Genomic DNA, 27,921 nt, shown 5'->3' with positions numbered 1-27,921 from the left:
GGAGGGAAACTGAGTAAAAGATAAAGAAATAAGGGAATATAAAGATCACATGACATGCACATGGCGAGTCACAACAACGGAAAATGACTTCAGGTTTCATGTTGCAAATAAATTTTGTTTAAGGTTTTATGTTGCCAGATTTTTTAAAAGGTTTTTTCTGACAAAAAAATCTCTATTTTATATGTCAAGATGGATAGGACACCAAAAAATAGAAAAAAGAAAAAAAAAGGAGTAACAACCTACTTTAATTTTAAGAAAAAGAAAAATAAAAAAAAGGAACTACTTAATTAATTAAAAAAATTAAAAAGATAAAAAAGACACTACAAAATGAAAATAGTAAACAATTCAAAAATACCTAATTTATTAGATATATTAGCAATTAATTTAATTTTCTACATCTCCTAAAAAAATTAATTTTTTTACATGTTTTTGCACTCATCGCGTACATATAAAACTAGTCCTAAACCCCTAAAAAAAAAAAAAAAAAAACTAGTCCTTAAAATGACGACATGAAAACAACCCGTATAACCCGTTTATATTTTGAATAAATATTGTAGATCTAGACCAAGCCCAATTCCCGTCAAAAAAAAAGACCAAGCCCAATTGCTCCATCGTCAACCTCCAATTTAAAAGCCCAAGTATTAGAGGAAACGTTTAAAACTCAAAACCCTAACATTCTTATTTCTCTCTTTTTCACAAACGGCAGCCACAAACCCTAACTTTCTCATTTATCTGTCTTCGCCCAGCCGGGAACTTCACTCTCTTTTCTCCTTCTGTAAACATGAAGGTTTGATTTCCTCTCTTCTATAATTTCTGGGTTTTTATCTGATTGTTCAAATTCATATCTTTATGAATTATGATTCAATGTTTCTGGGTTTTTTCTATGATTATTCAAACTGTTACTTAATTTTGTTAATTGGGTTTTTATAGTGCAATATCGCGAACCCTACTACAGGGTGCCAGAAGAAGCTCGAGATCGATGATGAACAGAAACTGTAAGTTTTCTCTAACATTTTTTTCATTTTTTTTCTTCTGATTATTTATTTACATTAGGGTTTATATTGGGTTTTGATTTTGTTGGTTCTTCCTGGGTATTGTGAGGTTGGAAAGATTTAATCTTTGTTGTCGTTTTTATATTTGGTTTGAATGCTTTGTAGTTCTAATTAATAGTGTAAAGTTTGCAACTTTTACATTTAGATTTACTTGAAGAATGTGTTTAATTTAAGGGGAATTTGGAGGAACCTGAAATGTTTGTTTGGGTTTTTGATTTATCTTCATTGCTTGCTCTCCAAATAAGGCTCAACATAGGGCTTAAATACTGATCATGTTGACAGATGGGAATTACTGGGTGTCATAAGCTATTGGGGTGTGATGTTGTGTATTCATGATTGAACGAGAATTGAGTGTTTGGGCAGCTACATAGGGTGATGATGTATTTCAGAAGTCTCTTTAGTTCATAAATCCTGACAAGCATCGATTAGTTGGGGCAATTGTTAAGTAATACTATCCACTCTCCAAGATTTTAGGCAATTGTTAAGCGTTACTGGGGTGCTTTGCTCATCGAGCAGATGGTGCTTTCAGCCCTTTACGTTGCCGATACAAATTTGAGCTAACCAATGCTTGCATCATTGCCTTTATTCTTTGTGGCTTTGTGCACTCAGGTTCTCGTATATTTAACACACATGCTTTTTAGTTAACCTTTGTTTGAGAGGTGGTTTTTCATGTTGTCTCTATTATACATTTTCAAGTATTGCATTAGTATTTGCACTGTGACTTTTATTAATTACTGAAAATTTAGTGATTTACAGAATTATTACAAAGCAGTGTTACCTTTTTATTTATTTGTGAATACGCTTGATGTCAAACTTCTATTTTGAACAGCCGAGTTTTCTATGACAAGAGGATCTCCCAAGAAGTCAGTGGAGATGCTCTCGGAGAGGTGAATACTTGTTCTTTTAGTGCAATGAATTTATTTCTTTAATGTTTATTTTGTATTGACTCTGGAAGACTTATGATGAATTACAATTTCCTCCTGCAGGAATTCAAGGGCTACGTCTTTAAGATCATGGGAGGATGTGACAAGCAAGGTTTCCCCATGAAACAGGGTGTGCTAACTCCAGGGAGAGTCCGCCTCTTGCTCCACAGAGGTTTGTAACCTCTACTCTTTGTTTTCCGTGTTTATTCTCCATCTTTTGATATTTAGTTATGTATGTGGGTTATGCATAATCTTGGAAGTCATTGCTTACCAGTGGATGATCTTCATTGTGATACATTTATGTTTTCTACTCTGTGAGCTAATGTCTATAATTGATATGTAGGAACAAGCTGCTTCCGTGGTCATGGAAGACGTGATGGAGAGCGTCGTAGAAAGTCTGTCCGTGGGTGCATTGTTAGCCAAGACTTGTCTGTTTTGAACTTGGTTATTGTTAAGAAGGGTGAAAAGGATCTTCCCGGTCTAACCGACACCGAGAAGCCAAGGATGAGGGGTCCCAAGAGGGCATCCAAGATCCGCAAGCTTTTCAACCTTTCCAAGGAGGATGATGTCCGCAAGTATGTTAACACATACCGAAGGAACTTCACCAGCAAAACTGGTATGAGTCTTTTAGATCGTCTTCTGTTCAGGATGTAAAATTTGGTTTCTTGCACTCCCCCTTTTTATCTAATATCATACTTGATAAATTGACAGGCAAGAACGTGAGCAAGGCACCCAAGATCCAACGTTTGGTTACTCCATTGACCCTCCAAAGGAAGCGCAGAAGAATTGCTTTGAAGAAGAAGAAGATCGCCAAGGCCAAGTCTGATGCTGCTGAGTACCAAAAGCTTCTTGCCTCAAGGTTGAAGGAGCAGAGAGAGAGGCGAAGTGAGAGTTTGGCAAAGAGGAGGTCTAAGCTATCTGCTGTTACCAAGCGACCATCTGAGGCAGCATAGGTTGATCCTGTCTTGTGTCTTTATATTTAATCATTGTGGTTGCTTTGGGTAGTCCTTACCATGAGAGAAATCTATATATGTTTCTGGCAATTTTGAGTTAGTGAGACCTGCTATTTAGGTTTTTTTTTTGAACGAGGAGAGTAACATTCTTGTGGATGATGTTTGTTTCTTGAAGTTGCTCAAATACTACTGCATTTTCTGTATTGAACTATTACATTATGCCTATCTATTTTACCCCAAAATCAATCTTTGGACCATGAAAGTGTGCTGCTAAGTAGCAGTGGCGTATTAAAGTGGCATCTCCCTTGATAGTAGTATCTGAAATTTATGACCTTGTTAAACTGGAAAATTGTTATATGGTGGTGGTCCTGGTTGTGTTCTTTGTTCGCTATGTCTTTCCTGGTTTATCTGTGGTTTGTTTCACATAATTTTCCCAGGAAGTTGACATGTGCATAGCACAATTGTTTGGTCAGCAGTAACATCGGAAATTCGGAGTTAGGAACTGCAACTTCTAAAGGTAGAATTAGTTTCCGCCATATAAAATAAGGTGGTTGTAAGTAATTACATGGGTTCATGAGTTTTTTTTTTTAAGTAGCTTTAACCATTTTAGCCTCCTAGGGTTTAACAGATCCTCCCTCCGGTTTATTTTTTTTCTGGTTACTTTAAATTGGGGGAGACAAAGAAGGAAATACAATTGTTTGAGGTTACTTTAAATTGGGGGAGACAAAGAAGGAAATACAATTGTTTGAGTGAGAAGCTGAAAAGTTAGAGAAGTTGAAGACTGGGTTAAAATATCAAGGAATTTTGGTACATAATTATTTTATTTGCATTTTTTTTTTGCGAGAAACTACCTTATTTACAAACTTTTATATAAAAGTACCTTTTGTAATGTTATTATTTGTTGACCACTATCTAAAAACTTTTTCTGATGTTTGACGGTAGTTTTTCACAGAGTAAAATGCATACGAAGGTCGTGTGACTTGTTTTTTTTCTTTATTTTAATCCCCCATTCTGTTTATTTCCCGCTTTTATTTTGTATAAAACCCATGTGTATATCCTTAGGTAAGGAGAAATAGTATTAGTTTAGAAAAGGGAGGAAAAAATAGAAGGGAGAATAAAAGAAGGAAAATGACAAGTCTCGTGACTTCCACATAGGGTTTACTCATCGGAGAACTATAGTTAACATTGGAAAAGGGTTTTAGGCAGTGGTCAACAAACAATAACGTAACGAAGGTAGTTTTGTATAAAATTTTGTAAATAAGGTAGTTTTCTCGCAAAAAAGAGCGTAAATAAGGTAGTTATGGACAAAAAAATTCAAATATTAAATAGTGGATGATATGAATGGAAAAAGAGGATCAAGTAAATGTGAATAGTTACTAAGAATAGGAAAAGTAATAGTTTGTAGATTAAAAAGAAACCGATCAAAAAAAAATTGTGTAGATTAAAATGAAACAGAAGGAGTATTTAGGATTTTGGGAGCTGTTTGTAATTTGATGTATTGAAATATAATTGGGTAGTAATTAGTAGTGTTTTTCACAAAGACAATTTTACTTTTGGTCACTTGTGAAAAGAATCAATTTACATGTTTTTTTTTTCCTTCTAATTATTAATATGTGAATATCTCTACGATGTGAATCCCAAGTCCCGACCTACATAAGTAAATGAATAGGCAATTAATACTAAAGATTGAAATTCATAAATTCACCGAAATTTAAGTTTCTTGGAAAATTCCATGGTTCCTTGTATTTTGGATTTTTTTTTTGGTTTGGTGTCTTAAAATCTTTTTTGTAATCAGTCCCTAATCACTACAGTGAACTATTGTTTCGCATTTCGACTTCTTATTATGTCCCTAATCTTTTTTGCAGTACTTCATTTAACGTTCCTTTCAAATTTTGGAAAGAGACATTTAGATGTCTTCATAACTTTAGGTCGCGAAGGTAGTAATAATGATGAATCTGTGACGGCAGAACCAAATTACGCAGTTATAAACGAGATGGGACAATCGTAGATCTGAAAATGAATGGCGGTTAGAGAACAAACGATGGTGGAGCTTTTGCTTGTGGCGACACTAAGGGTAATTGACACAAACATGTAGAGGGAGAATAAGTGAGAAGAGATTACGTATGAATCTTGTGCAAGTTTGGGACAATCAATCGAAATATCAACAAGGTTTTTACTTCAGGATTAACTTGAAAACATGATGATTATCATGGAAGAATCAATAGCTCGTGAATGGGTGGCCTTGGCTGGATTGACAATGACACGAAGAGACGAAGAAGATGAAAAAAAGAGTGTAAAAATATAAGAGGCATCGTTTTTTGTCTAAAGGTTGTTTAGTGTAGGTACTAAGGTCAAATTACAATGGTTTGATGAAGAATCGAAAACTAAAAAAGTGCACCTTATGGGAAAATAAAGAAACACATAGTATCGTCAATCTTTTTTAACTCACTAAAATTGAAGTTATACAACAATTAATACCAAATTCCTTTTGGAAAAATAGACGGGGAAGGTTTTGCCTTAAAAATATACTAGCTTTTGCTCAAACTTGCGTTGTGCCTTGGAACTTTAGTAACCATGCACCAAGTGAAGGTTTCAGCCTTGTCCAAATTTTGTTAATCGTCCGGGTAAATTATATATAAAGAGAGAGACGCTACCCTGCAAAAGAGACATAAAGTTCGTAATAGCAAATATAACATCTTTCACTTCACAATTCATAAAAGACTTTGAAAGAAGTTGGACTTGGTCCATAGACATAAGCTGAATATCCTATTCTCTAAGAACCATTTCCAGTTCCTCCCTTGCTCTATCAGTAACGGTGCTTTGAAAAAGGTAAATTTGTCAATAAATATCATACTTTAGGCACTTTTTTGATATAAATAACTAGATTGCCTGAAATTTTATATATAGCTTTTGCTCAAACTTGCGTTGTGCCTTGGAACTTTAGTAACCATGCACCAAGTGAAGGTTTCAGCCTTGTCCAAATTTTGTTAATCGTCCGGGTAAATTATATATAAAGAGAGAGACGCTTCTCTGCAAAAGAGACATAAAGTTCGTAATAGCAAATATAACATCTTTCACTTCACAGTCCATAAAAGACTTTGAAAGAAGTTGGACTTGGTCCATAGACATAAGCTGAATATCCTATTCTCTAAGAACCATTTCCAGTTCCTCCCTTGCTCTATCAGTAACAGTGCTTTGAAAAAGGTAAATTTGTCAATAAATATCATACTTTAGGCACTTTTTTGATATAAATAACTAGATTGCCTGAAATTTTATATAAATACTAAGGTAGATTTTTTTTTTTTTTGAAATCACTACCATTTAACGAAATCTTGCAAAAATATAAATTTGCTCTATTTGTGACATGTGAACTTATGATTTTTCCCCACCCACACCACCACCATTTCCCCTACCACATGCAACAACCATGCTTGTTACCGTTGCAGCCACCACCACCATCCACCCACCAAAAAATCGAGCCATCCACAACCACAATCAACAACCAACTACAAAACCACCACCACCATCTCCACCCACTCAAAAATCATTCCACACCACCACCCTAACCAACTACGAAACCACCACCACCTCGACCCACCCCACCCCACAATACTAACCAATTATGAAACTACCACCACCTCGAGAGAGAAGGGGATCACAAGGGTAGTGAGTTTCGTGGGGTTTTAGTGGTGGTGTGGTGGATGAGATTAATGGAAGGTAAGAAGGTAATTTCACATGCCACTAGGCTCTTCAAAATTTAATCTTAATCTTTATACTAATACCTTTTTTTTCTAGTAAGGGGGGGGGGGTGTCAGTGAGGAGAAGGGTCTCACTAAATTAGAATTTTGTACATATCAACTTGACCTAATGCTATGAAATCATATTAGAGGGAAGGGTAATTTAGATATTATCTACATTAGTTAGCTTGGCAAATAAGTCAGGTGGTTTTGTTAAAGAAATTACTATATATATAGGGTTAATCAGAGAGAGAAGGGTATGTTGAAAATTGTTGAGAATATTAGGGAGCTTTTAAGAGTTCATTTGGGAGTGTGTCAAGTCATTCGAATACTTGGCAATCTATCTTTTATTTCCGTAATTTTCAGTTTATCAATCAAATATTCATCTTCTTCCTCAATTTATGCATTTAACGGTGTCTAAGCTATGTTGATTTATAGCAAATGGTATCATAGCAGAACAATTCTGGGAGGGTAGGGTGCTGATTGTTAAAAAAAAAAAAAGAGAGAGTTCGTCAATGGAGTTCGCCGGAGAAAGTGCAGCAAAACAGATGGAAATATGGATTCGAGAGGAGTTCGTGTACATCACACGCAAAAGAGATCGAGGTATCCCGAATCTTGAAGAAGAAGCGAGAATTCGGCAGGAGCTACAACTCCCTCAGTTTAGTGGGAAAAATCTGGATGAATGGATTGAGGATTTGGAAGATTTTGTCCATTTCTTCCGGTCAAATGAGGAGTTGAAGTTTAAGGTTGCCATAATCGCATTTGTCGGCGACGTACAACAGTGGTTCGAAGAAGAACATTGGCGACGATCGCTCAATGGGAGGTAGGAATTAAAGAAACAGTTGATGAGGCGTTTCAGTTCACCGACGAAGACTCAACCGGCCCAACTACTCCTGACGTGTTGGGATGACAAGGGCATCGAACTAGATAGGGTACGCAGTGGAAGCGTGGTGCTGCTAGAAGAAGACCCAGATGATCTGGTGGGTGAAAAGAAAAAGGTGGAGCCAATAGGAAATCTGAAGAAAAGTAGAGGCGGTGCACAAGGTTCAGGATTGGGTGGAGGTCCGGGTTTAACAACCAAAAATGGTGAGTTAGGTGTTGGAACCACCACTTGTGGTGGCTTGAAGAAGAAGGGAGAGGATTTCACGAAGGGTGGAAGGCTGGGAGATTTCAGTGATGGATTTGCAGGCGGTGGTCAAGATGGGTTGAAACGTGGTGGAGCCAAAGGAAACGCAGGTGGTCTTGGTGATTTTAATGGAAGTCTTTTTGGTGGTCAAGGATGGAGGAAATTATGGGAAAATTTTCAGAAATTGAGAATGGGAGGAGATGGGATGCTGGCCGTTCACTTACAGGAAATTTCGAGAAGGGCGGTGCAAATGCGAGTGGCTCCGGTGGTGGTCCGCGAAGTGTTGAAGACATAGGAAGTGGAGCAAGGAGACTAATCCAGAAGACTCCAAAAACAGGGGAGGTGAATAGCTGCAGCAGGGTCTTCAATGTCTTGCAACAAAAGATAATACATGAAGATGAAAGTAAGGGCAAATTGGTAAATGACAAGCAAGGTGAGATAAGCAAGAATGATGTGAGTTTGGTGAAGAAACGTGCTTCTAGTCAAATAGTGGGGAAAATTCCAGAGTGTATCACTAAGGGTAATTTTGGAATTACCCAAAAAGATAATAAGGAGGAAACCCATGACGGAAAAAGATGCCAACTGTATTTCACTCTCCTCTGGAATCATTAATAAAGGCAAAACCTTATCTGGGCTCACCAAAACAAGGCCCATGTCACTATTTCAGGTTCTAAAAAAACAACTATTATAACCCACATCCCATTTTATGATCCAACACCATTCATATTAACCCAACTACACTTGTGAGTTATGTTCCTTCTTATTTTCCAAAACCAGCTCCAGAAAATAGCGTTGGGTTCAAAAAATTACCATTTTGTTCCTAAGCCCAATTCCTCTGTCCAATTTCCTTATCCCCATTTCTCCAACCCACAAGCTCCCGGCTTTCTGATTTTTGTTTCCACATCTAAATTCACTTCCCTAATACAAGTCTTTAAACCCAAACACAATTCTCTGACTCCTATTTCCTTACCATACAACCCACTCAACCCACACTCTATCCCACACCAAGGTTTTTCAATGCCACCACATTGTTCAAACCGAACTCCCTTGTCATCTCCCTCACTGATGAGGAGCTCAAGCGCCAATGGAAGCCAGACATCAATTTACAAAAGGCCACTGTCAAGCGCTGTAGAGGTCGCAAATTTAGGGCCAACTACTATCCATCTTGAGGAGAAGGTGGCAGTTTGGGCGGTCGGTAATGTTATGCATCCTTATTAGAGGGAAGGGTAATTTAGATATTATCTACATTAGTTAGCTTGAGGAATAAGCTAGATAGTTTTGTTAAAGAAATTACTATAAATAAAGGGTTAATTAGAGAGAGAAGGGTATGTTGAAAATTGTTGAGAATATTAGGAAGCTTTTAAGAGTTCATTTGGGAGTGTGTCAAGTCTCTCAAACACTTGGCAATTTAGTTTTTATTTCTGTAATTTTCAGTTTATCAATCAAATATTCATCTTCTTCCTCAATTTATGCATTCAATAGTGTCTAAGCTACTTTGATTCATATCACCTAACTTGATAGACAAGATCCTTTAAGAATGAGGGAAATATCCACCCTAAAATGTACTCCACTATACTAGGGAGTGATCCAAGTCTCAAAAATTGTGAGAGGCAACTCTTACTTGAGTTACTGCAAAGTGATAATTTAGATTTCATATCAATACAAGGATCTAATATAAAACTTCTATGATTTAATATACAAAAATGGTTGATATACAATTGAAAAAATGTATAAATATACCAGAATACATGAAGTAAGCGCTCCAGCAGTATCTTTTACACAATTACAAGATCAGTATGAAAATAAATTATCATTGTAAAAACAAAAATACAAAGAATGGTATACATGGAAGCTTCACTGAGTATCAAGGAGGTATGACTGTATAAGAACTAATAAAGACGCGATACAAAAAGAAACTCACACGTTCAGAATTCCCCAAACTTTTTCTTCAACTTCTTCCCAAGAGTTGCCGCTCCTCAATTCATCCCACAAACCGAAAATAGCTCCTAGAACATTCTCCTCGTGCAGAATACAGTAGCACCTGCACATACGCATTCAAATTCCATTGGTGAACATACAATTGTAAATTACACCCTTTGGCCCTAAACAGTACAAGTATGCAGAAAAGCTCAATCTGATTTCGGATGTTTGATTTTTATAAAAGAAATTTAGCTAAAATATCTGGATTATGTTCGCTATTTATATCTTCATATCATCACTGTTAAGAAAGCTGAAGCTCACCTTCTGAAAATGGCAGAATATAAGAGATAGAGAGAAGAACAGAATAGAAAAGAGACAGAAAATTCAGAGAAGAGAAATCAGAATTAGATAGAGAATATTGAGAGAAAGATTAGAGAGGTTTCCATTTCATTTTGAATGAATTATTAGAGAGGTTGTACCTCTTTTTACACAATGCTAATAGCAAGTTTTTGACGACTTCTAACAGATTTTCAACTCACTCACTAACTAACTAACTAAACCAGATTTCTTACTAAGTAAGTAACTAACTAAACCTCCTGTAACAATCACACTAATGTAAACTTTCTTCAGAATTCTTAGAAACCTATCATCAAGGATTATATGGGAAATTCTAACTTTAAACTTGATTATAAATCTGGCCTACCTTATTTGGAGCGGAGATAGTATCTAAATAAAGCTCCATTATATAGCAGCACCATGTTAAAAATCTAGAAGCCCTATTGTTATTTGTAATCACAACCTAATAGGATAGATATGTATTGCAGTTTACTTGTCTCTGCATGTTTAAACTAACATGCATGCACATGCATGTAGTACTTTGTAGTACTTTTCTTATTTTTCTGAAAGCGTGTATATAGTACATATATTAAAGAAGTTAAATCATGTTCAAATCAATTGAGTCTGCCTGAGTTGCATAAGATATCAAATAGCTATGACTTACATTGCACGGTATGAGGCTCGCTGAAACTTCATGACCTCTTCAGTAGTATTATTTCGTGGCTCTTTTTTCAGCAATGGAAGTTTAGACCTCGACAGAAGCTGCTTCAGTAAGCGTGTGTCTCCTCTAAAGATATCTAGATGAATAGGGATCACATCAAGAATAGGATCACCTGGAGACACAACAATCAGATACCGTTCAAGAGCAAACATAGACTAGAAAGGTCAGCTTATTGATAGAGAGCCCTCACCAATAGATAGATCACTGAAGTCCAGAATATGAGAAGGTTTCCACATCTGTGCTTCTCCATTCTTCATGATGCCATTTCCAGATAGAGTGTCCGCTTGGTCATGGAAAAAGATGGTACTCTGGGGCTCTAAATAAATGTTGTCATCCATAATATCTGAATGTATCCAGGAACAAGTTTCTCCCTGAATCATATTATCATTATACTCATTTCATATTCTGTTGATCGATGAAATATATAATCTAAGGTAAAGGATTAAAGCAGATAAAACATTTCACTTCTCAAATTCACTACCAACGGATGGGTTAAATTGTACCTTGAACACAGAAAGTAACTTCGTCATATCATCGGGGAGGTACTCAACAACTTTCTCAATTAGATTACCTGGTATAGGATCTCCCCTGCAAATACAAATGCCCTTATGGTCAGAAGTGGCATGGATCAAAGATACTTTCACAAGTAAAAGCAGCAACATCAAACTCAAGCACATAACACGACATCCTTATATTTATATTGTGTTGCTAATCTCACTTTGATTACAGGAGATGATACAAAGCTAGAGGCTGCAAAAGTTTCTCAAAAACAGCAAATATTTGTCCTCTAATTCTTCTCTTTCCAATATCAAAATTCTTCCAGTAGCCAGGACAGTAGGTACTACAGATTGGAGAAGCAAAGCTCTATGAGTTCAGAGAGAAAAATGTATGATGGATAGCTAAAAGGGTGTTTAAATTGGCTATCATTGTTTGTTACGGCTAAAAACCTTAGGAAGTAGAAACAGCCTTAAATTTATTCCGTTCACTTTTCGTGCAGCTTTACAGAAATTTTGGTCAATGTGGAACACCCTTCATGATCTATTGATGGCTCATGAATGTTATGCATGTAAGTTAACCTGATAAAGAGAATGAAAATTCCCAATCTCCTCAATGTATGGTTTTCCCTCACACTAAGGCTCCGTTTGGTAGGGCGTAAAACGTTTCCTGGAAAACTGTTTTCCTCCATTTTCAGTTTTACATTGTTTGGTTGGCAAAGGAGTGTAAAACCATTTTCCCTCGGAGTAAAATTATACTCCCAATGATGGAAAACCATTTTCCCTTCAAAATGAAGGGAATATTGTTTTCCTTATCTCTCTCACACACTCCTTTCACTACCTACTTACTTTCCCTTTCATATTTCTGTCATTTTCATTATTTTTCTTACATGGAACCAAACACGGAAAACTAATTTTGGAATTGTGTTTTCCATTGTAAATTATTTTCCATGAAAATCATTTTACACTGAAAATGTTTTACACCCTACCAAACGGAGCCTAAGTGAAGCATGACATAAAGGGCTCTATCCAGACAATCAAAATGCATTCCTTCATTAGATAGAACATGGAATTCGAACGGCAGAACAAGAGATCTTAAATGATTAGTCTAGGAAAGTATCGATTATTGAGGCTCACGACATCCTACATTAATAAATTGATAGATTACCATTTTCTCAAGTGGCTCACAATATCCTTTTTTCTAATATTGAGGCTTTGGAGAAATATCTCCCAGACTGCAGCGTCACCAGAATCAAGAGAGTCAGTTTCCATAAGATTAGTACTGGGAGCCACGTCAAGTTCCTTTCTGAAATTTGCTATATTTAAGTTGTCAAGCTGAGGAAGGGGCAATATGTAAAGGTTACGTAGCTGCTCCCCTAAAAAGGAAGCCAAATCCAGAGCATTTTCCCAAGACAGTGAGTCCCTTCTGCAATAGGAGAAGATTAAATGCAATGAGATAACTAACTTTTTTCTGATTGATGCTCAATATAGAGAAAATTTTGGGAGACTATATATCCCAGGCAACTTACAGCTCAGCAAAAATTTTCCCTTTGCATCTTTTTGTCACAATGTAAGGCCAGATGCTCTTGCTTCCAGATGAGTTGGTAATTTCAGCAGGACACAGTGCGTTTTTGTAATTAAACAAGTTTTTGCTCCATAAACCAAAAGAACTGCCGTGACCTTCACAGTTTTTGTTCATCGGATTGTAATCAGCTACCACATCTGGCACTCCTTTACCATCCCAAGGTACAACAGTGTAAGATCCATTATCAAAAGATATAAAACCACTGGCCAAAACATCAGGAACATGCTCCTCCAAAGGGGATTTCACTTGTTGTAGTAGATTGTAAAACTCAAGCTGCATGGTATTTACAGGTCAAACTATTGGCAAACCTAAAACCTTCGTAATAAAGAAGACATCTCTCTGGATATTGAGGAACTTAAGATTATACCTCAGTGCCCAAACAATATAGTGAAGATTCCAGCCCTCCTTCCACATAGATTTTGATTACGTTCTCCTCAATCAAATAAACCTGTAACAGAAAAGAAAGAGAGACAATACTTCAGTTGACACTTTTAAAGTTAGCAACTTAATGCGCAATAGTAGGGAGCTTTAGTCTCTACAAACATGAGACCAAAGGCAAGAAATCACGCAAAGAGATACTATAGAAGTTGATGTCCAAAACTATCTAACTAATCTTGTTAGGAGCTGAATAGTCACTGGTGTTAGCGGTGGATACCCTTGGAATTTCACCAAAAAGTATCTTGTAAAGAGAAATTTGATCTGAGCTAAACACTAACTTTCTCAGAATTCAGTGGACCTAATACCAAAACGTTCAGCATAAGTAACATCTGACAAAGCAAAGGTATAACTATTCATGGACGTCCCTCTGTATTTCTTATATGTTTTCAATTGAAAGAGGGAAGGTTTTGTTGGAAGCAAGTTTTCAGTCAACTATGTTCATCTTTCCAAACAAGAAGAACCTAGATAATATCATTGTTATACCTTACAGAAAGAAAATACTAATAGCTTCACAAAATTAGGTTCATTCAGGCTCTGATTTGCATAATTATTGAATACAATAAGCCATTATGTGTTCAGTTAGCATACTCACTGAGAGAGGGAACTTACAGGATTGCTGCCCGTGCCTACAGGCAATTTTTCATCATCTTTGGGAGAAGGCAAATTGTGATACCTGCAAACCTGTCCAACACATTCTAGCCATTTCCCTGCATTGATAGAAAGACACGCTCCCTGGACATAGCAAATAGAACTTAATAATAAGGAACATGGTTGCTGGATATTGCACAATTACAAGATAACATAGTAAACCTCATTACACAGAATACAGCAAAGGGATAATAACCATCATGCTAGAAACCAGAACCAACAGTCTAATAACAGAAAGTAACCACAGGGATATGGATGTATTATAGGATCAAAGATCAACCAAAATACAAACTAACTCACTTTCGAGAGGTGAGAACTCTCCCAGGAATAAGCTAATACAAGATAATTTCATTCATAACTTATCTCTCCTAACATACTACTATTTATAGGCTAATTTCTGCTACCCTCAGATCACACGTCACTTCTTTCCTCTCCACTACCAAGGTACTATTTTTCAGGCCATTCTTTCCACTACTCTGACACCTCATCATTACCATTAGGGAATAATCTGTTATTTTGCTGAGTCACCTCTGGCTGCCCTTTTGCCCCTTCTAGAATAAGTGATAAGGATCCTTCCAGGTTGATTCCTTGCATTACCCTGGTCCCAAAGAGCCACCTTGTCCTCAAGGTGGAAGGTAGGAACCTGAGAGCCACAGCATCAATATCCTCCCATGTTGCTTCATAGTCAGGTAAGTCTTTCCATTTGATCAAGACTTGAGTGGGGTGCTGGGACTGTGGGTGCCTTGCTCTGACATTTAGGATTGACTCAGGTTCTGCCTCCAAGACTAGCTTAGCAGTGAGTTGGGTAGGTAGGGTGGGGTTGGCAGGGAGAAGGCCAATGGCAGGTTTCAATTGGGAAATGTGGAAAACAGGGTGGATTTTGGATTGTGGAGGAAGTTTGAGTTTGTAGGCAACAAGTCCGATCTTCTCTATGATCTCAAATGGCCCATAAAAGCGAGGTGAAAGCTTTTCATTTGCTCTCTTGGCTAAGGATTTTTGTCGGTAAGGTTGGAGTTTCAAGTATACAGCCTCCCCTACTTGAAAATGCACTTCCCTTCTACTCTTATCTTCATAAAACTTCATGAGTTGCTGTGCTTGGATTAGGTGCCCCTTCAAATCATCAAGCATCGCATCTCTCTCCAACAGTTGCTCTTCCACAGAAGACACAAGAGAGTGGCCCTGGGCATACCTGGTGAGGTGGGGTGGGTCCCTCCCATACAAGGCCTTAAAAGGAGTACATTTTGTAGCGGAATGCAGGCTGGTGTTGTACCAGAATTCAGCCCAATGTACCCACTTGGCCCACGTTTTGGGCTTGCCATGCGTGAAGCATCTGAGGTATGCTTCCAAGCTCTTGTTCACCACTTCCGTCTGGCCATCAGACTGGGGGTGATAGGCAGTACTATAGTGCAATGCTGTGCCTTGTAGCCTGTGGACCTCTTTCCAGAACAAACTCAAGAAAACCTTGTCCCTATCTGAGACAATGGACACTGGAATACCATGGAGTTTCACCACTTCTCGGGTAAAAATGTCAGCCACCATCGGAGCAGAAAAAGGGTATTTAAGTGTGAGAAAATGAGCATATTTTGTCAATCTATCTACCACAACCAAGAGTGTATCCTTACCATGTGATGTGGGCAGCCCTTCAATAAAATCCATGCTGATGTCTTCCCACACTTGCAATGGAATAGGTAAGGGCTGGAGTAGCCCGCTCGGTTTCAGAGTGGATTGCTTATTTTGTTGGCACACTTGGCACGCTTGCACATATTTCTGCACCTCCCTTCTCATCCCCGGCCAATACCACTCACTAGCCAACCTCTGATATGTCTTCAATTCTCCCGAATGACCCCCCTGTGGCCCATCATGATACTCCTGGAGGAGGAGTTTAACCAAAGCACATCGGCTAGGCAGCACCACCCTTCCTTTAAACTTCAATATATCCTGTTGTACAGTGTAACCCAAGGGATGGTACTTACCTTCGCGTACCGCCTGAGTTAGTTGCTGAATGAAAGGGTCCTGCTGCACGTGGGGTAACCAATCAGCCCACGCAAACGTGCTGGTGGTGTTGATCATGTTCAGCTCGGAGTTATCTTTTCCCTGCCTCGATAAAGCATCCGCAACTACGTTGCTTACCCCGGACCTGTAGCTTATGTCGAAAGTGTAGCCCAACAGTTTGCTTACCCATCTTTGGTACTCCGGACCTACCTCTCTTTGCTCCATCAACTGGTGGTCAGTTTTAATGGTGAATTTCCGCCCTAGGAGATAATGGCGCCACTTGAGGACAGAGAGAACAATTGCCATGAGCTCCTTCTCGTAAATTGATTTGTGCTGAGCCTTTGGTCCCAAATTTTGACTGAAATAAGCTATGGGATGGTTGTCTTGTGAGAGAACAGCCCCTAAACCGGTGTGGGATGCGTCTGCTTCCACCACAAACATCTTGGTGAAGTCGGGTAAGGCAAGTGTTGGTACTGTTGTCATAGCCTTCTTCAATGCTGTAAAGGCCGTGGTAGCCTCCTCTGTCCAATGGAAACCATCCTTCTTCAATAATTGGGTTAAGGGATGAGCCACCTTCGCATACCCTGCCACAAACTTCCTGTAATATCCCGTTAACCCGAGAAATCCCCTCAAAGCCTTTAGAGTCTTAGGCATGGGCCATTGGAGCATGGCCTGAATCTTATCTTGATCCACCGATACTCCCTGGGCAGATATAACATGGCCCAAATAAGCTAGTTTAGCCTGCCCGAACTCACATTTCTGCAGATTGGCGAACAACTGGTGGTGGTGGAGGGTTTAAAGGGCTAAAGAGAGGTGTAATTTATGGAGCTCAATGGTGGGGCTGTAAATGAGTATATCATCAAAAAAGACCAGGATGAATTTGCGGAGGTAGGGTTCAAAAATCTGGTTCATGAGGGCTTGGAATGTGGATGGGGCGTTGGTTAAGCCGAAAGGCATAACCATGAATTCATAATTCCCTTGGTGTGTTCTAAAGGCTGTTTTGGGCTCATCTCCCAACTTCATTCTGATTTGGTGATACCCGGATTTTAGGTCTAGCTTGCTGAAAATGGTAGCCCCCTTAAGTTCATCCAAAAGTTCATCAATCATGAGGATAGGATACTTATCTGGGACGGTGGATTTGTTTAGAGCGCGGTAATCCACACAGAACCGCCAACTTCCATCTTTCTTCTTAACCAGAAGGACCGGGCTGGAAAAAGGGCTTGTAGATGGCCTGATAATCTCGGCTTGGAGCATATCTTCAATTAACCTTTCGATCTCATCTTTTTGCACCTGAGGATATCGGTATGGGCGCACGCTAACCGGGTCGCTACCTTCCTTCAACAGAATTGAGTGTTCGTGCCCCCGTAAGGGAGGAAGGCCCTTGGGTAAGGAAAAAATCGAGGAGTGTTTCTGTATAATGGGTTGAAGGCAGGAAGGTATAGCTGGTGTGGGTATGTCGGATTCCGCCCCTTCTAGCTTGTTCATCTCCACCAATATCCCTCCCCCTTCTTTCCTAATCGCCCTTACCATGGCCTTCAAGGAAATCAAGGTCCTACCCAGCGAGGGATCTCCTTTTAGAGTCACCTTCTTCGCCCCAAGATTGAAACGCAACACCTGAGTTCTCCAGTTGCTTGTCATAGTACCCAATTTGGCCAGCCACTGTATCCCCAAGATGAGGTCCGAATTACCCAACGCTAAAGGTAGATAGTCTTCAACTATCTCTATTCCTTGTAGATGCAGAACCACTGACTTGCACTCACTATGCCCTTGCACCTCCTCGCCAGTGCCCAGCGTAACCTCAAAAGCCTTAGTGGCGGTGACCGGTATATTGAGTTTTTTCACAGCTTTAGTGGAGATAAAATTATGGGTGGCCCCGGGATCCACCATAACTACGACCTCTTCCCCTTGTATCATTCCTCTCATCTTCACGGTTCTAGGGGTGGTGATTCCCAGCACGGAGTTCAAAGAAATCTCCGTTTGAACCGGGGTGGTCAATTCGCCGTGGGTACCTTCCTCGTCTTCTAACTCCGCCTTCTCAACCTCCTCATCGTCGTCGCGGCCTCCGATTATCACTCCCAACTCCTTTCGCCGGCAAACGTGCCCCGCACTCCACTTATCATCACATTTGAAGCACAAACCTCTCTCCCTCCGATACTGCACTTCCTCCTCCGTCAATCTCCTCATGTTTGTAGCAGATCTGGGCTGGGTGTTTTTTTGGCTACTTTGGGCATAAGAGTGAGTGGGTTTGAAGGGTTGGGCTATGGATGAAGTGGATCCCCTGTTGGAGTAGGTGGGTGAAAATCGGGTTTGGGTATGGGTGATATTCTGGGTTCGTGTTTGGTTTGGGTTAAGGGAGGGGCTTTTCTGGGTAGTAAGGCACTTAATCTTATCTTCAGCCCTAACAGCGAGGTCCATAGCAAAGTCCAAAGTCCTTGGGCCCAACAACCTCACTTCGGCCCGCACATCTTCCTTGAGCCCATTGATAAACTGGCCTTTAGCCACTTCTTCTTGTATATTACCCAATGGGGCCAATAGCTCGATAAACTTGCACCGGTACTCTGCTACCCCCATCCTCTCTGTTTGGCGGTGGTTCAACCACTGTTCATGGAGCGTACCGGCCGACGCCGGTCGAAATTGTCTCAGCACCATCCCCTTCATCTCCTCCCACCTCGCAATGGTCCGACGACTGTCCTCCCATTGAAACCAGAGTAAGGCGTCTCCTTCTAAGGCCACCACCGCGGCTTCCACTTTTTCGCCTTCCGTAAGCCGGTGGAATTTGAAATAGCGCTCGGCCCTCAATATCCAGCCATCGGGGTTCTCGCCGTTAAAAAGTGGAAGATCCAACTTTTTAAACCTCCAGTTCCCTAGCACCGATGCTCCATGAGGATTCCACCCCACTTCTTCTTCTTCTCCCTCGTTAATGGGGTTCTCCAGGGCTTCTTCCCGGAGGTTTCCTTCTCCATACCCTCGACGAGGCCTAACTTCTTGGGTGGGAGTTCGAGAGAGATCTCTCAGGGCTCGAACCGACATCCTCATTTCCTCCTGAAAAGCCCTCTGTTCTTCCCGCATCTGAGTGATCATCCCCTCCTGGTTTTCTCGCGCCCGGTTCACTCTACCCTCTAACCTTTCTTCCATGGTTGCCTGCTGGGCCCTAATGTCGGTGAGGTTGGTGTTTATGGATGCCAGGCTCTGTTCTAGCAGAGTTAAACGTTGCTGGTGGTTGTCCTCCGTTGCGCCGCCTCTTCCGCAACCTTGCTCTGATACCAAGTTGCTAGAAACCAGAACCAACAGTCTAATAACAGAAAGTAACCACAAGGATATGGATGTATTATAGGATCAAAGATCAACCAAAATACAAACTAACTCACTTTCGAGAGGTGAGAACTCTCCCAGGAATAAGCTAATACAAGATAATTTCATTCATAACTTATCTCTCCTAACATACTACTATTTATAGGCTAATTTCTGCTACCCTCAGATCACACGTCACTTCTTTCCTCTCCACTACCAAGGTACTATTTTTCAGGCCATTCTTTCCACTACTCTGACACCTCATCATTACCATTAGGGAATAATCTGTTATTTTGCTGAGTCACCTGTGGCTGCCCTTTTGCCCCTTCTAGAATAAGTGATAAGGATCCTTCCAGGTTGATTCCTTGCACATCACCACTAGTCCAACCCACTAAAGCTCCCGCAACAGCGTGAGCTCCACACAAGTATAATATGGGAAAACCATACTTAAGAGAACTTTTCTCTAACTTCTACAAAACCAACAAAAGAAAAGAAGAAAGCCATTATGTGGACCTTTTTAATTTCCTTCCCAACCTAATACTCTCATAATGTACCAGTAGAACTGTAGAAGACGGAAGAGAAGTTAACCGAGATATGTTGTCTTCTTTCCTTTGGTTAACTTGATGAATGACAAAAGGTCAACAGTGCTGGATGGTGGACATCATAATTATAACCAAAGAAGCATGGGAAACCAGTCCAGATAACTATTTAATAAAGCTTGTTTCTCGTAGAAAGAAAAAACAACATTCACTACGCTCATTATCATAACGCATGACAGTAGAACGACGCTAGGACAGATATGGCGTGTAAATGTACAAACCTTTCTCATCCTTGATTATGAAAAAGATCGCTCACACAAATTCAGCAAAACAAAGAGTCAGAGATGTGGAACAGTTTAAGTTAAGTTTAAGTTTAAGTTTAAATACTCCAATCATTTTTCTCTCTAGCAACTGGGAACTTTAATTACCCAAGGAAAACAAAAACTAAAAGAAAAAAGAAAGGAAGAAAGAAAAGGAGCTTATATCAAATACAATGATAGAAATTTAATTTCCTTGACCATTCCTCTTTAGGGCAGATTTTAGGGATTAATTCGCCAGCTAGACTTCGAAGTCCATTTGCTTAATGTCCCCTCGGGTGACTATACCAGCCACATACGTATAATAAAGTCAACATCTGGAGCAAGATGACTTAAAACATTCATTCAGAAAAGGACAACTCAATGCATATTGGGAAGTCCCTATATATGTCTAATTACTAAAGTTTGTATGCAATTTCTCACTCTCAAAATACACTTCATTTTCATCGCCCCTCCTCCCAAAGAAAAAAAAATTATTTTCTTTAAAATGGCAAACAAGTAAAATAGTATTGTTGTGAGCTAGCATAGAGCTGTAAGGAGAGAAATTAAGGACAAATCTCCAGGAAGGACCCTACAAAAGACAATCCTGATTACAAAAGACCTAATAAAGACAAAACAGAATACTTTCAACACAAACCTGAACAACACACTAACAAAAGCTATACACCAACCTTTAAAAAGTTAAACCATGCTAAGTCTCTTTCACTCTCTTCAATCCCTAAAATACCATTAATTGTCTACTATTTACAGTATATTGAAAATCTTTAAAAGATGCTGTCTACATGTGCAACTGTCATATTCCATAAATCTCCATCTTTACTCTCTACTATTGGCATAATAGTAGCTTAATTGTTTCATTACCATCAGTGTTATACCATATCTATATTGGCAGATATATGTTATGGGCACAAACAAAGTGGACAGCTTAAAAAAATATATTATAAAGTACATGCATTGATGTCCACAAACAGCAATGCAGATATCAAATGAGATGCAAACCCTGATGGTGCTCAAACCTATAACTGGCGCTCTGGCAGAACGCAACGCTAAACAAGCAGCAGCAGCTCCAGTGACAGGTGAAAAGTACATAAATAGTGTTATAGTGACTTATATCAAGTAATTCTTGAAACCATTACCAGTCGCTAAAATATATTGCCTTTTTTCAGCCAGTGGAACAGTAATATTAAAAGCTTAAGGAGAGGAGAAGCTATAGCAATGAGAGGAGAGCATACCTTCCATATCAAGTCCCTCAACCCTGGTCTTCCAATCCAAAGCCTCCATAACCATTCTCTCATCTCTCTCTGTCCGATGCAGTTAGAAGAGCTCCACATGGAGTTGTAATGATCTCTTTCCTCATCCAAAAATTTTGATAAGAAATTTATATCATATGGAAGCTCATGATTGCCTGCATCACAGCAGTTAGCAGCATTGCTACTAGCGCCTTCATGGCATGCATGGTTTGTTCTGATTTCTTCTTCTTTCCTTGGCCCATCTCTTGCACTCGAACAACTTCTAGCCCAAGATGTGAACTCATCTGCATCTTCCAATTTGCCATCACCAAGAGCAAGAAATCCAGCACGACAAACTCCTTTATGACGGTGACCTGGAGCCATATCCAGACATACATACTCAAAATTTGTGGTATTCACAAAATTTTGTGTAACTGCAACCGTAGGTTCCAGATTCAGCACACAGTGCCACCATCCACTTGGGACATATATTGTTTCACCGGGCAATTGAGTACACTCTATAGGCTTGTCTTCACTAGGCAGGAGTGGATAAAATTCAAGCCACCACTAAGAAGACAAAATGAAGACTAAATAAACATATATATGTGACCAGTACAACTAACATATTTATAATAATGCAATGAAAATGAACACAGACATTCGGTTTACCTGTAAAGATGATGGGGTCTCGATATTCACATCACCGTCCTCTTCATTTACGTGCACAGTAACACCTAAAGGTACTCTACCAGGAGGATATAATGCCCACCTGTTATGAAACAAATTTCACAGTTGTCAGCCAAAGAGCATCACCTCAAAAGGGTCCCGCTCAGATAATGGCATGACTCTTAAAGAGTCCGAAATAAGTCCAGCACCGAGAACCACTAGCACGGTAGTACCATCCATAATTAGGCCCTAGGTCATAATGAGGAGCAAAAAGGCGCACCTAGGCGTACTGCTGCTGCTCAAGTGCTTAGAAGAACTTGGGTAAGGTTTTTCTAATAAGGCACATCTAAAACATATTGAGGAGAAAAAAGGCGCACCAAGGTGTACTGAGGCACAAAAACAGAAAAACTAATGGTGGCTGCCTTAAATTTATGTTAGCAACCAAGTTTTACCCACGTAATTTCTGATTTTGAGAATTGCATATCACGCCAGGCTTTGTGCCTAGGCTTGAGGAACCCTATTGCCTTTGTGCACTTTGACCCTTTTCAAACATTGCCTAAAACTGCAAAGCCAAGCCACCTGTAATAACTATAGTCCTGGTGATCGCATCAGATCCCTCAACAATATGGTCCCGTTCAGATATTGTCATGTTTTACTGAGCTAGAATTCCATAAGGGATTCCTAACATCCAGATGACTAAACCACAAGCACTTTTATTCATCAACAGCAACCACCAAATTGAATCTTTCTGTTAGCAGCGCATGCTAATATTAATCATTGGGCTCACTAAACTTTCAACTTGAGTTGGAGGTCGGTATTGGTAATTGTTAGTGGAACAAAGGCTTGTTATGGGAGCTATCACAAGCAATCTTCTGGTCAATGCATGGTTAATGACCTTGTTAACAGACATAAATACAGAATCTACAAGCTACTGTAAGCTTTTACAACAACACTGCACTTGTAAAAACAAGCTAGCCGTCTGGAGCAAGACCAAAAAAATGTGAAGAGATTAAGCAAAACAATAATTCATGTAAGCAACAGGAAACATAAATGTCAGAAATCCAGTAAAAAAAGTTGACTTAGTGAAGCTATGTAAGCATAATTGAGCATAAGCTTCACCTCTTACGACCACATAAAAGAGTGTTCCAAGCACTAGTAAGAGCTGGATCAACATGCCAGGAAGCTCCAGACCTCTCTGGTCCTATGATGAGCCACCTGAATGGTGGACGCTGATCTGCGTTCAAAACGTCGAAGAAGTCTTCTTGAAATAGATGAGGCACAGTATAATCCTTCAGCAGAGTCGGTGCCACTTCTCCAAACTGCAAGTAACAAATGATTTGAGTTTCCATCTGCTATATAAATATGCTTCCACCATGTATCAAAATTTTGATTGCACCTTATCATCAAATATATACAGGGGATCCTCATCATGTTGAAGTGTCATGTATGAGACATAATCCTTGAATCTCATTTTGATTTTCCGAGGACTCCTTTGAGACATTCTAAAAGTTGTGTCCCCATAATCAAGCATTAATTGGTCCAACGTCCATTTCTTTCTTGCAGGCCACATATCAGCTAAACCAGCAAGCATAACCTATATGGAGCTCAATAAAAAGATTTATATTAGTCAATACAAAAGATATTAGAACTTAGAGTTCGACAGTATGTGTGGCCATGTGCCAGCACACAAATCATTTGGTAAATTAGAACGAATTTAAGACAAATGTGCTAAAAGGAACGACGCCAAAAGCCATTTATTTCTTGCTAAGATTTGTGAAATATATTTTTTTTAAAAAAAGTGAAAGACAAAATATACAAATACACTATCAAATGTAAAGGAACTAAGAAGGCCTATCAAATGTAAAGGAACTAAAAGGAAAAAGGACTGGCTACTTAATTTATTTATTTAAGTGAAGATTACTTTCCACTAAACTTTTTGTGTTATTACAATTTATATATCTTGCTGAATATAAGTTAAACATACTGGCTTCTTTCCATCATAGTTGTTGCGGAAGTCCTCCACAGAAATGTTGGCTTTTCTTTCCACATTTCCATTATCATTTGAGAACCCACCCAATGAGGTATGACATCGGTACAATCTCTTGTATAGGAATAATGAGTAGAATCCTGCATATTTACATATGAAAGATTAGCTGCAAAAAGAGCATAACAGCGATAGTACATCAACCTAAGCAATTTCCTTGATTAACATTAGGACCCAAAATAAAAACCATTACCATCAAAATGCAATGGCTTCCTATGAGGTGCTTCACTTCCATGTATTGCTTCATCCCTATAATTGACATCCAAAATATAGATAACCACTGGAATATGGCTCAAAATGCAAAAATTTAGAGACATGTCTTGTAAACATACCGTTGCAGGGTTGTTTTCTTCCATGACCCTTTATATTCAAGAAGAGCACTCCCTTCTTTTAAGCATAGACTCATCCAAAGAGGTTCTTCATTGCAGAATATGTACATTACACTGCATATGATAACAAGAAAAATTAGATGGCTCTATGAAAATAAGAATTTAGAAGCTATAGACTTGGAAGAATGAGTTTTGATCAAAATTATACGATGCAAAACTGATTGTAAGTTTTTAGAATGTATCCCTAAGAAGGGTATTCAAGTAGTATGTATATATACCAAAGAGAATTATCAAACTAAAATGTCACAGAATCTGATACAGAATATATTCACATATTTATGTAGACTATCACCTATTTTATCTGACCCCAAACAGCCTCGCTTCTTTCGGTAAATAAATCCGACTTGTTTTTGGCTTAAATGACCTGAAAACGGTTGCATTGTGGCTTGAAAGTAATAATTTGGAATTACAAGGTCCTTTGTCCAGCTAAAAGTACATTTAACAATTACTATAGTTGAATTCAGTGTTACCTAATTCGCCTTTTGAATTCGCCAATTCGCCCAAAATGAGCCAAAAATGAACCAAAACCGACCATAATTCGATCTTCTCAATTCGCGATTCGCGGGGGAATTAGGGAATTAGGTAACACTGGTTGAATTTAGCATAATCTTTGTTGGACTTAGGGTATATTTATCCACCTTAATTTGAATTATTTCAGATTGACATATGTTCTAATAAGTTCCAACAAGTTCAGATAAAACAAATTTAGCTGAATGAAACATATCCTCTTACATCATTTGCAATGTTGGAATTGGCCATGAATGACAAGCTAGCTAATTGTGATGAGTAATTTGGTGAGATATGGTTACATATATTGCACCCAAGCATGGAAATAGAAAGAATGCTTTAGATCTCCTAACTCGTTGGGTCAACCCATATCCGGAAGCTTTAGATCTTGAACAAGAATGCCCAACTCCAATCTAGATTATCCAACTCAAATGGACCTTACAGACTCATTTGATAGGTTAACATAAAGTACCATCCGACATAAGGCATTAACTTCTCAAAAACACCCCACCTATCTAGAGCTATGCACTGTTACAAGATACTACTTGCATGACTGATCACGGGCCCTAGTCCTACAAACCAAATCAAGTCCTTCAAAAGCAACTTACCTCACGCGTCTCATACTAGAATAATTTACCGAGAGACTACCATCAATAGACTATTTCAACCATTGTTACCTATGCACTCATTCCCCCTTACCCACCACTCGAGCAAAGCACGATCTAGAATGTTGAATTTGGAATTGAAAAGAATTAAGAGGTACACCAATGTGCTTCTGGACTACATTAAAGGTAAGTTCATCCATATACTCAAAGATATTATATTCTTTAAAGCATCGTACCATTAATTCTAACTCTAGCACGTAAGCAAAAAGTAGCCTAACAAGTGACTCTAAAAAGGTAGGATTTACCTCTTTGAGATAAGTAGTACCATCATATCATCTTAAGCATTATTTAATTTTAATCTAGATTTTGAAGTCTAAGCATTCTCCAATACCAAAAAAGATAGTTTGATTCCTTTTAGAACCCCGTACAAGAAATCGGCCATGTAAATATAAGCCATATCTTTTCCTCTTTCAACACTATCAATCTATCTTGATTTTCATTAACCATGTCTTGTCCTCCATTTAACCATATACTCTTGCCTACATACCCTACAATATCAATATCACCTACCACGTCTAAAAGGGATCTATGCCTTTAACACGAAAAAGAGTTGGATGTATTCATGCGATAACAAAGAGGTCATTTCTAACTGATACTTAACCCAATAAGCAAAGACCATAAACCTTTTCTTGATACAATCCTTTATACGTAATGACGAATTCAATTTACCATCAATGACTAAGTAGTTTAACGATCATCTCAATGTAGGTTATCATAATCCAAACCATAAAGAGATAGTCAATTTTAGCCTCCATATAGAGTTCTTCCGTTAATTTTCGTAATTAATAATTTAACAAAACATTCAATAGGTGAAAAGATAGAAACTTGAAAGTATGACATGATTTACAAAAAGACACTTCATTATAGATAAATTATGTTTTATCCTCTCTAAATCATTTCAAGCACTGGCATATCAAGACACTTAAATTGATAAAACATTAGTCAATCAATCTTAGTATCAAAATGTTTATATCCTGCTATCAAAATCCGACGAAGGAGTATACTATTCACATCAACTGAAAAACTCAAGCCGTACTTTTTTCTTAAAATTGTTTTGCGGGAAACTATACGAGGTCGTTATGCTTTATATGGAGTCACGAGCATTGATGTAGACAGGAGTCGATCACAAGTAACGATATCACTCCACAATAATCCACAAAAGTCCACCAACTAGTTTGACATCAACGATCATTGTAATTTATCATTATTATGCAAACCATGGCAAAATGTGAACATTTATGGAGTTGTGGAGTAATTAGTTGTTACTAAGTAAATTCAACTTCATTACCATTTAAAATTTCAATCATAATCCGACACGAACTATCCACCATTGGTAGCATTCAAATGCAAGAGAATAAGTATAAAGAATCCACAAGCACTTCATTACACAAAAAGAAGAATACATTTCCATTTCAAATTGCAAACAAGAAAAAAAAATCAATGTAACAATAACATAATAATTACAATTGGCTGTTAAAATTCCACTTCAATTTCACTATTACATCAAACACGCATCTTTTACATTCTCACAAAAGTCATAAATTCAGCTTAACCGAGCTAAAAAAAAAAAAAATTCACCATTAAAATGATGAATTTCGAAAAATGAGAAATGATAAACGAATTAACCTGCTAACACAAGACAATCGAGCAACATCAGGAGGAGAGAGAGAGCTGATAATTTCACAGATGACTTCATCAGGAAGAACTCTAAGATTTCCTAATGCTTCTATTCTCCGATCAACAACTGCCATTTTTCCTCCATTATTTTCCATAGTTTCTCTCTCTTCTAATTCTATGAATAAACAGAAAGGAATTTATATAAACGAATTCGAAACTTAGAAACTTAGAAAATGGAATTTCTTTTTCGGGAAGATTCGGAGAAGAGAAGATGTTCATGTTATGCGGTGATGGAAATGAGAATATATATATACGATAAAAAGCGATGACAAAAGACGATTCCCGGGTTGCGTAGATTTTATCATTTTATGCGGGCCCGTGTTTTGTTCTCCGCGCTTTTACTTTTGTAATGGAACTCTTTGCGTTGGGCCTTTCAACATTGTGAAATAGGGATTATATTTATAGTTGGGCTCAACTTTGGATGTCACTTGTCCAGAATTCAGGAGATGACACAAGGAAATTTTTTAGGGGAATTTTATAGTTTTGGGGTATGGTGCAGTACGATATGAGGCGAAAGGACTTCGCAACACCACTTACAATTAGGGGTGTGCAGTTTTTGACCGAAATAGGAATTCGAATAGGAATTGGGTCGGAATATGTTGGACCAGATCCGCTCCGGTCTCCAATTCATGAACTTTCGAATATTTGATTTGGTCCAAACTCGGGGTTTTT

At 38.6% G+C, this 27,921-nt stretch overlaps 2 protein-coding genes across 2 annotated transcripts; one reads left to right on the top strand and one right to left on the bottom strand.

Annotated features, from left to right (window-relative positions):
* Positions 1-628: 628 nt before the first annotated feature.
* Positions 629-3,142, top strand: LOC104891949 (40S ribosomal protein S6-1). The gene is made up of 6 exons (XM_010677739.4): positions 629-787; positions 931-995; positions 1,882-1,939; positions 2,039-2,147; positions 2,319-2,591; positions 2,687-3,142. Exons 1-6 carry the CDS (start codon positions 782-784, stop codon positions 2,926-2,928), a joined length of 753 nt encoding a protein of 250 aa, XP_010676041.1. The 5' UTR covers positions 629-781; the 3' UTR covers positions 2,929-3,142.
* Positions 3,143-9,461: 6,319 nt separating this feature from the next.
* LOC104891956 (lysine-specific demethylase JMJ21) lies at positions 9,462-27,489 on the bottom strand. Its single transcript, XM_010677747.4, has 16 exons — positions 27,199-27,489; positions 24,344-24,454; positions 24,205-24,260; positions 23,952-24,094; positions 23,364-23,561; positions 23,087-23,286; positions 21,971-22,070; positions 21,305-21,868; positions 13,895-14,017; positions 13,215-13,295; positions 12,792-13,120; positions 12,431-12,688; positions 11,272-11,356; positions 10,959-11,139; positions 10,712-10,880; positions 9,462-9,832 (listed from the first exon to the last, which is right to left on the bottom strand). Exons 1-16 carry the CDS (start codon positions 27,342-27,344, stop codon positions 9,709-9,711), a joined length of 2,868 nt encoding a protein of 955 aa, XP_010676049.2. The 5' UTR covers positions 27,345-27,489; the 3' UTR covers positions 9,462-9,708.
* Between the last annotated feature and the right edge of the window lie 432 nt (positions 27,490-27,921).

Source organism: Beta vulgaris, chromosome 1 (assembly GCF_026745355.1).
Source record: "Beta vulgaris subsp. vulgaris cultivar EL10 chromosome 1, EL10.2, whole genome shotgun sequence".
Classification (NCBI taxonomy): Eukaryota; Viridiplantae; Streptophyta; class Magnoliopsida; order Caryophyllales; family Amaranthaceae; genus Beta; species Beta vulgaris.
The sequence above is the reverse complement of the archived record's forward strand: the minus strand, read 5'-3'. Positions and strand labels throughout refer to the sequence as shown.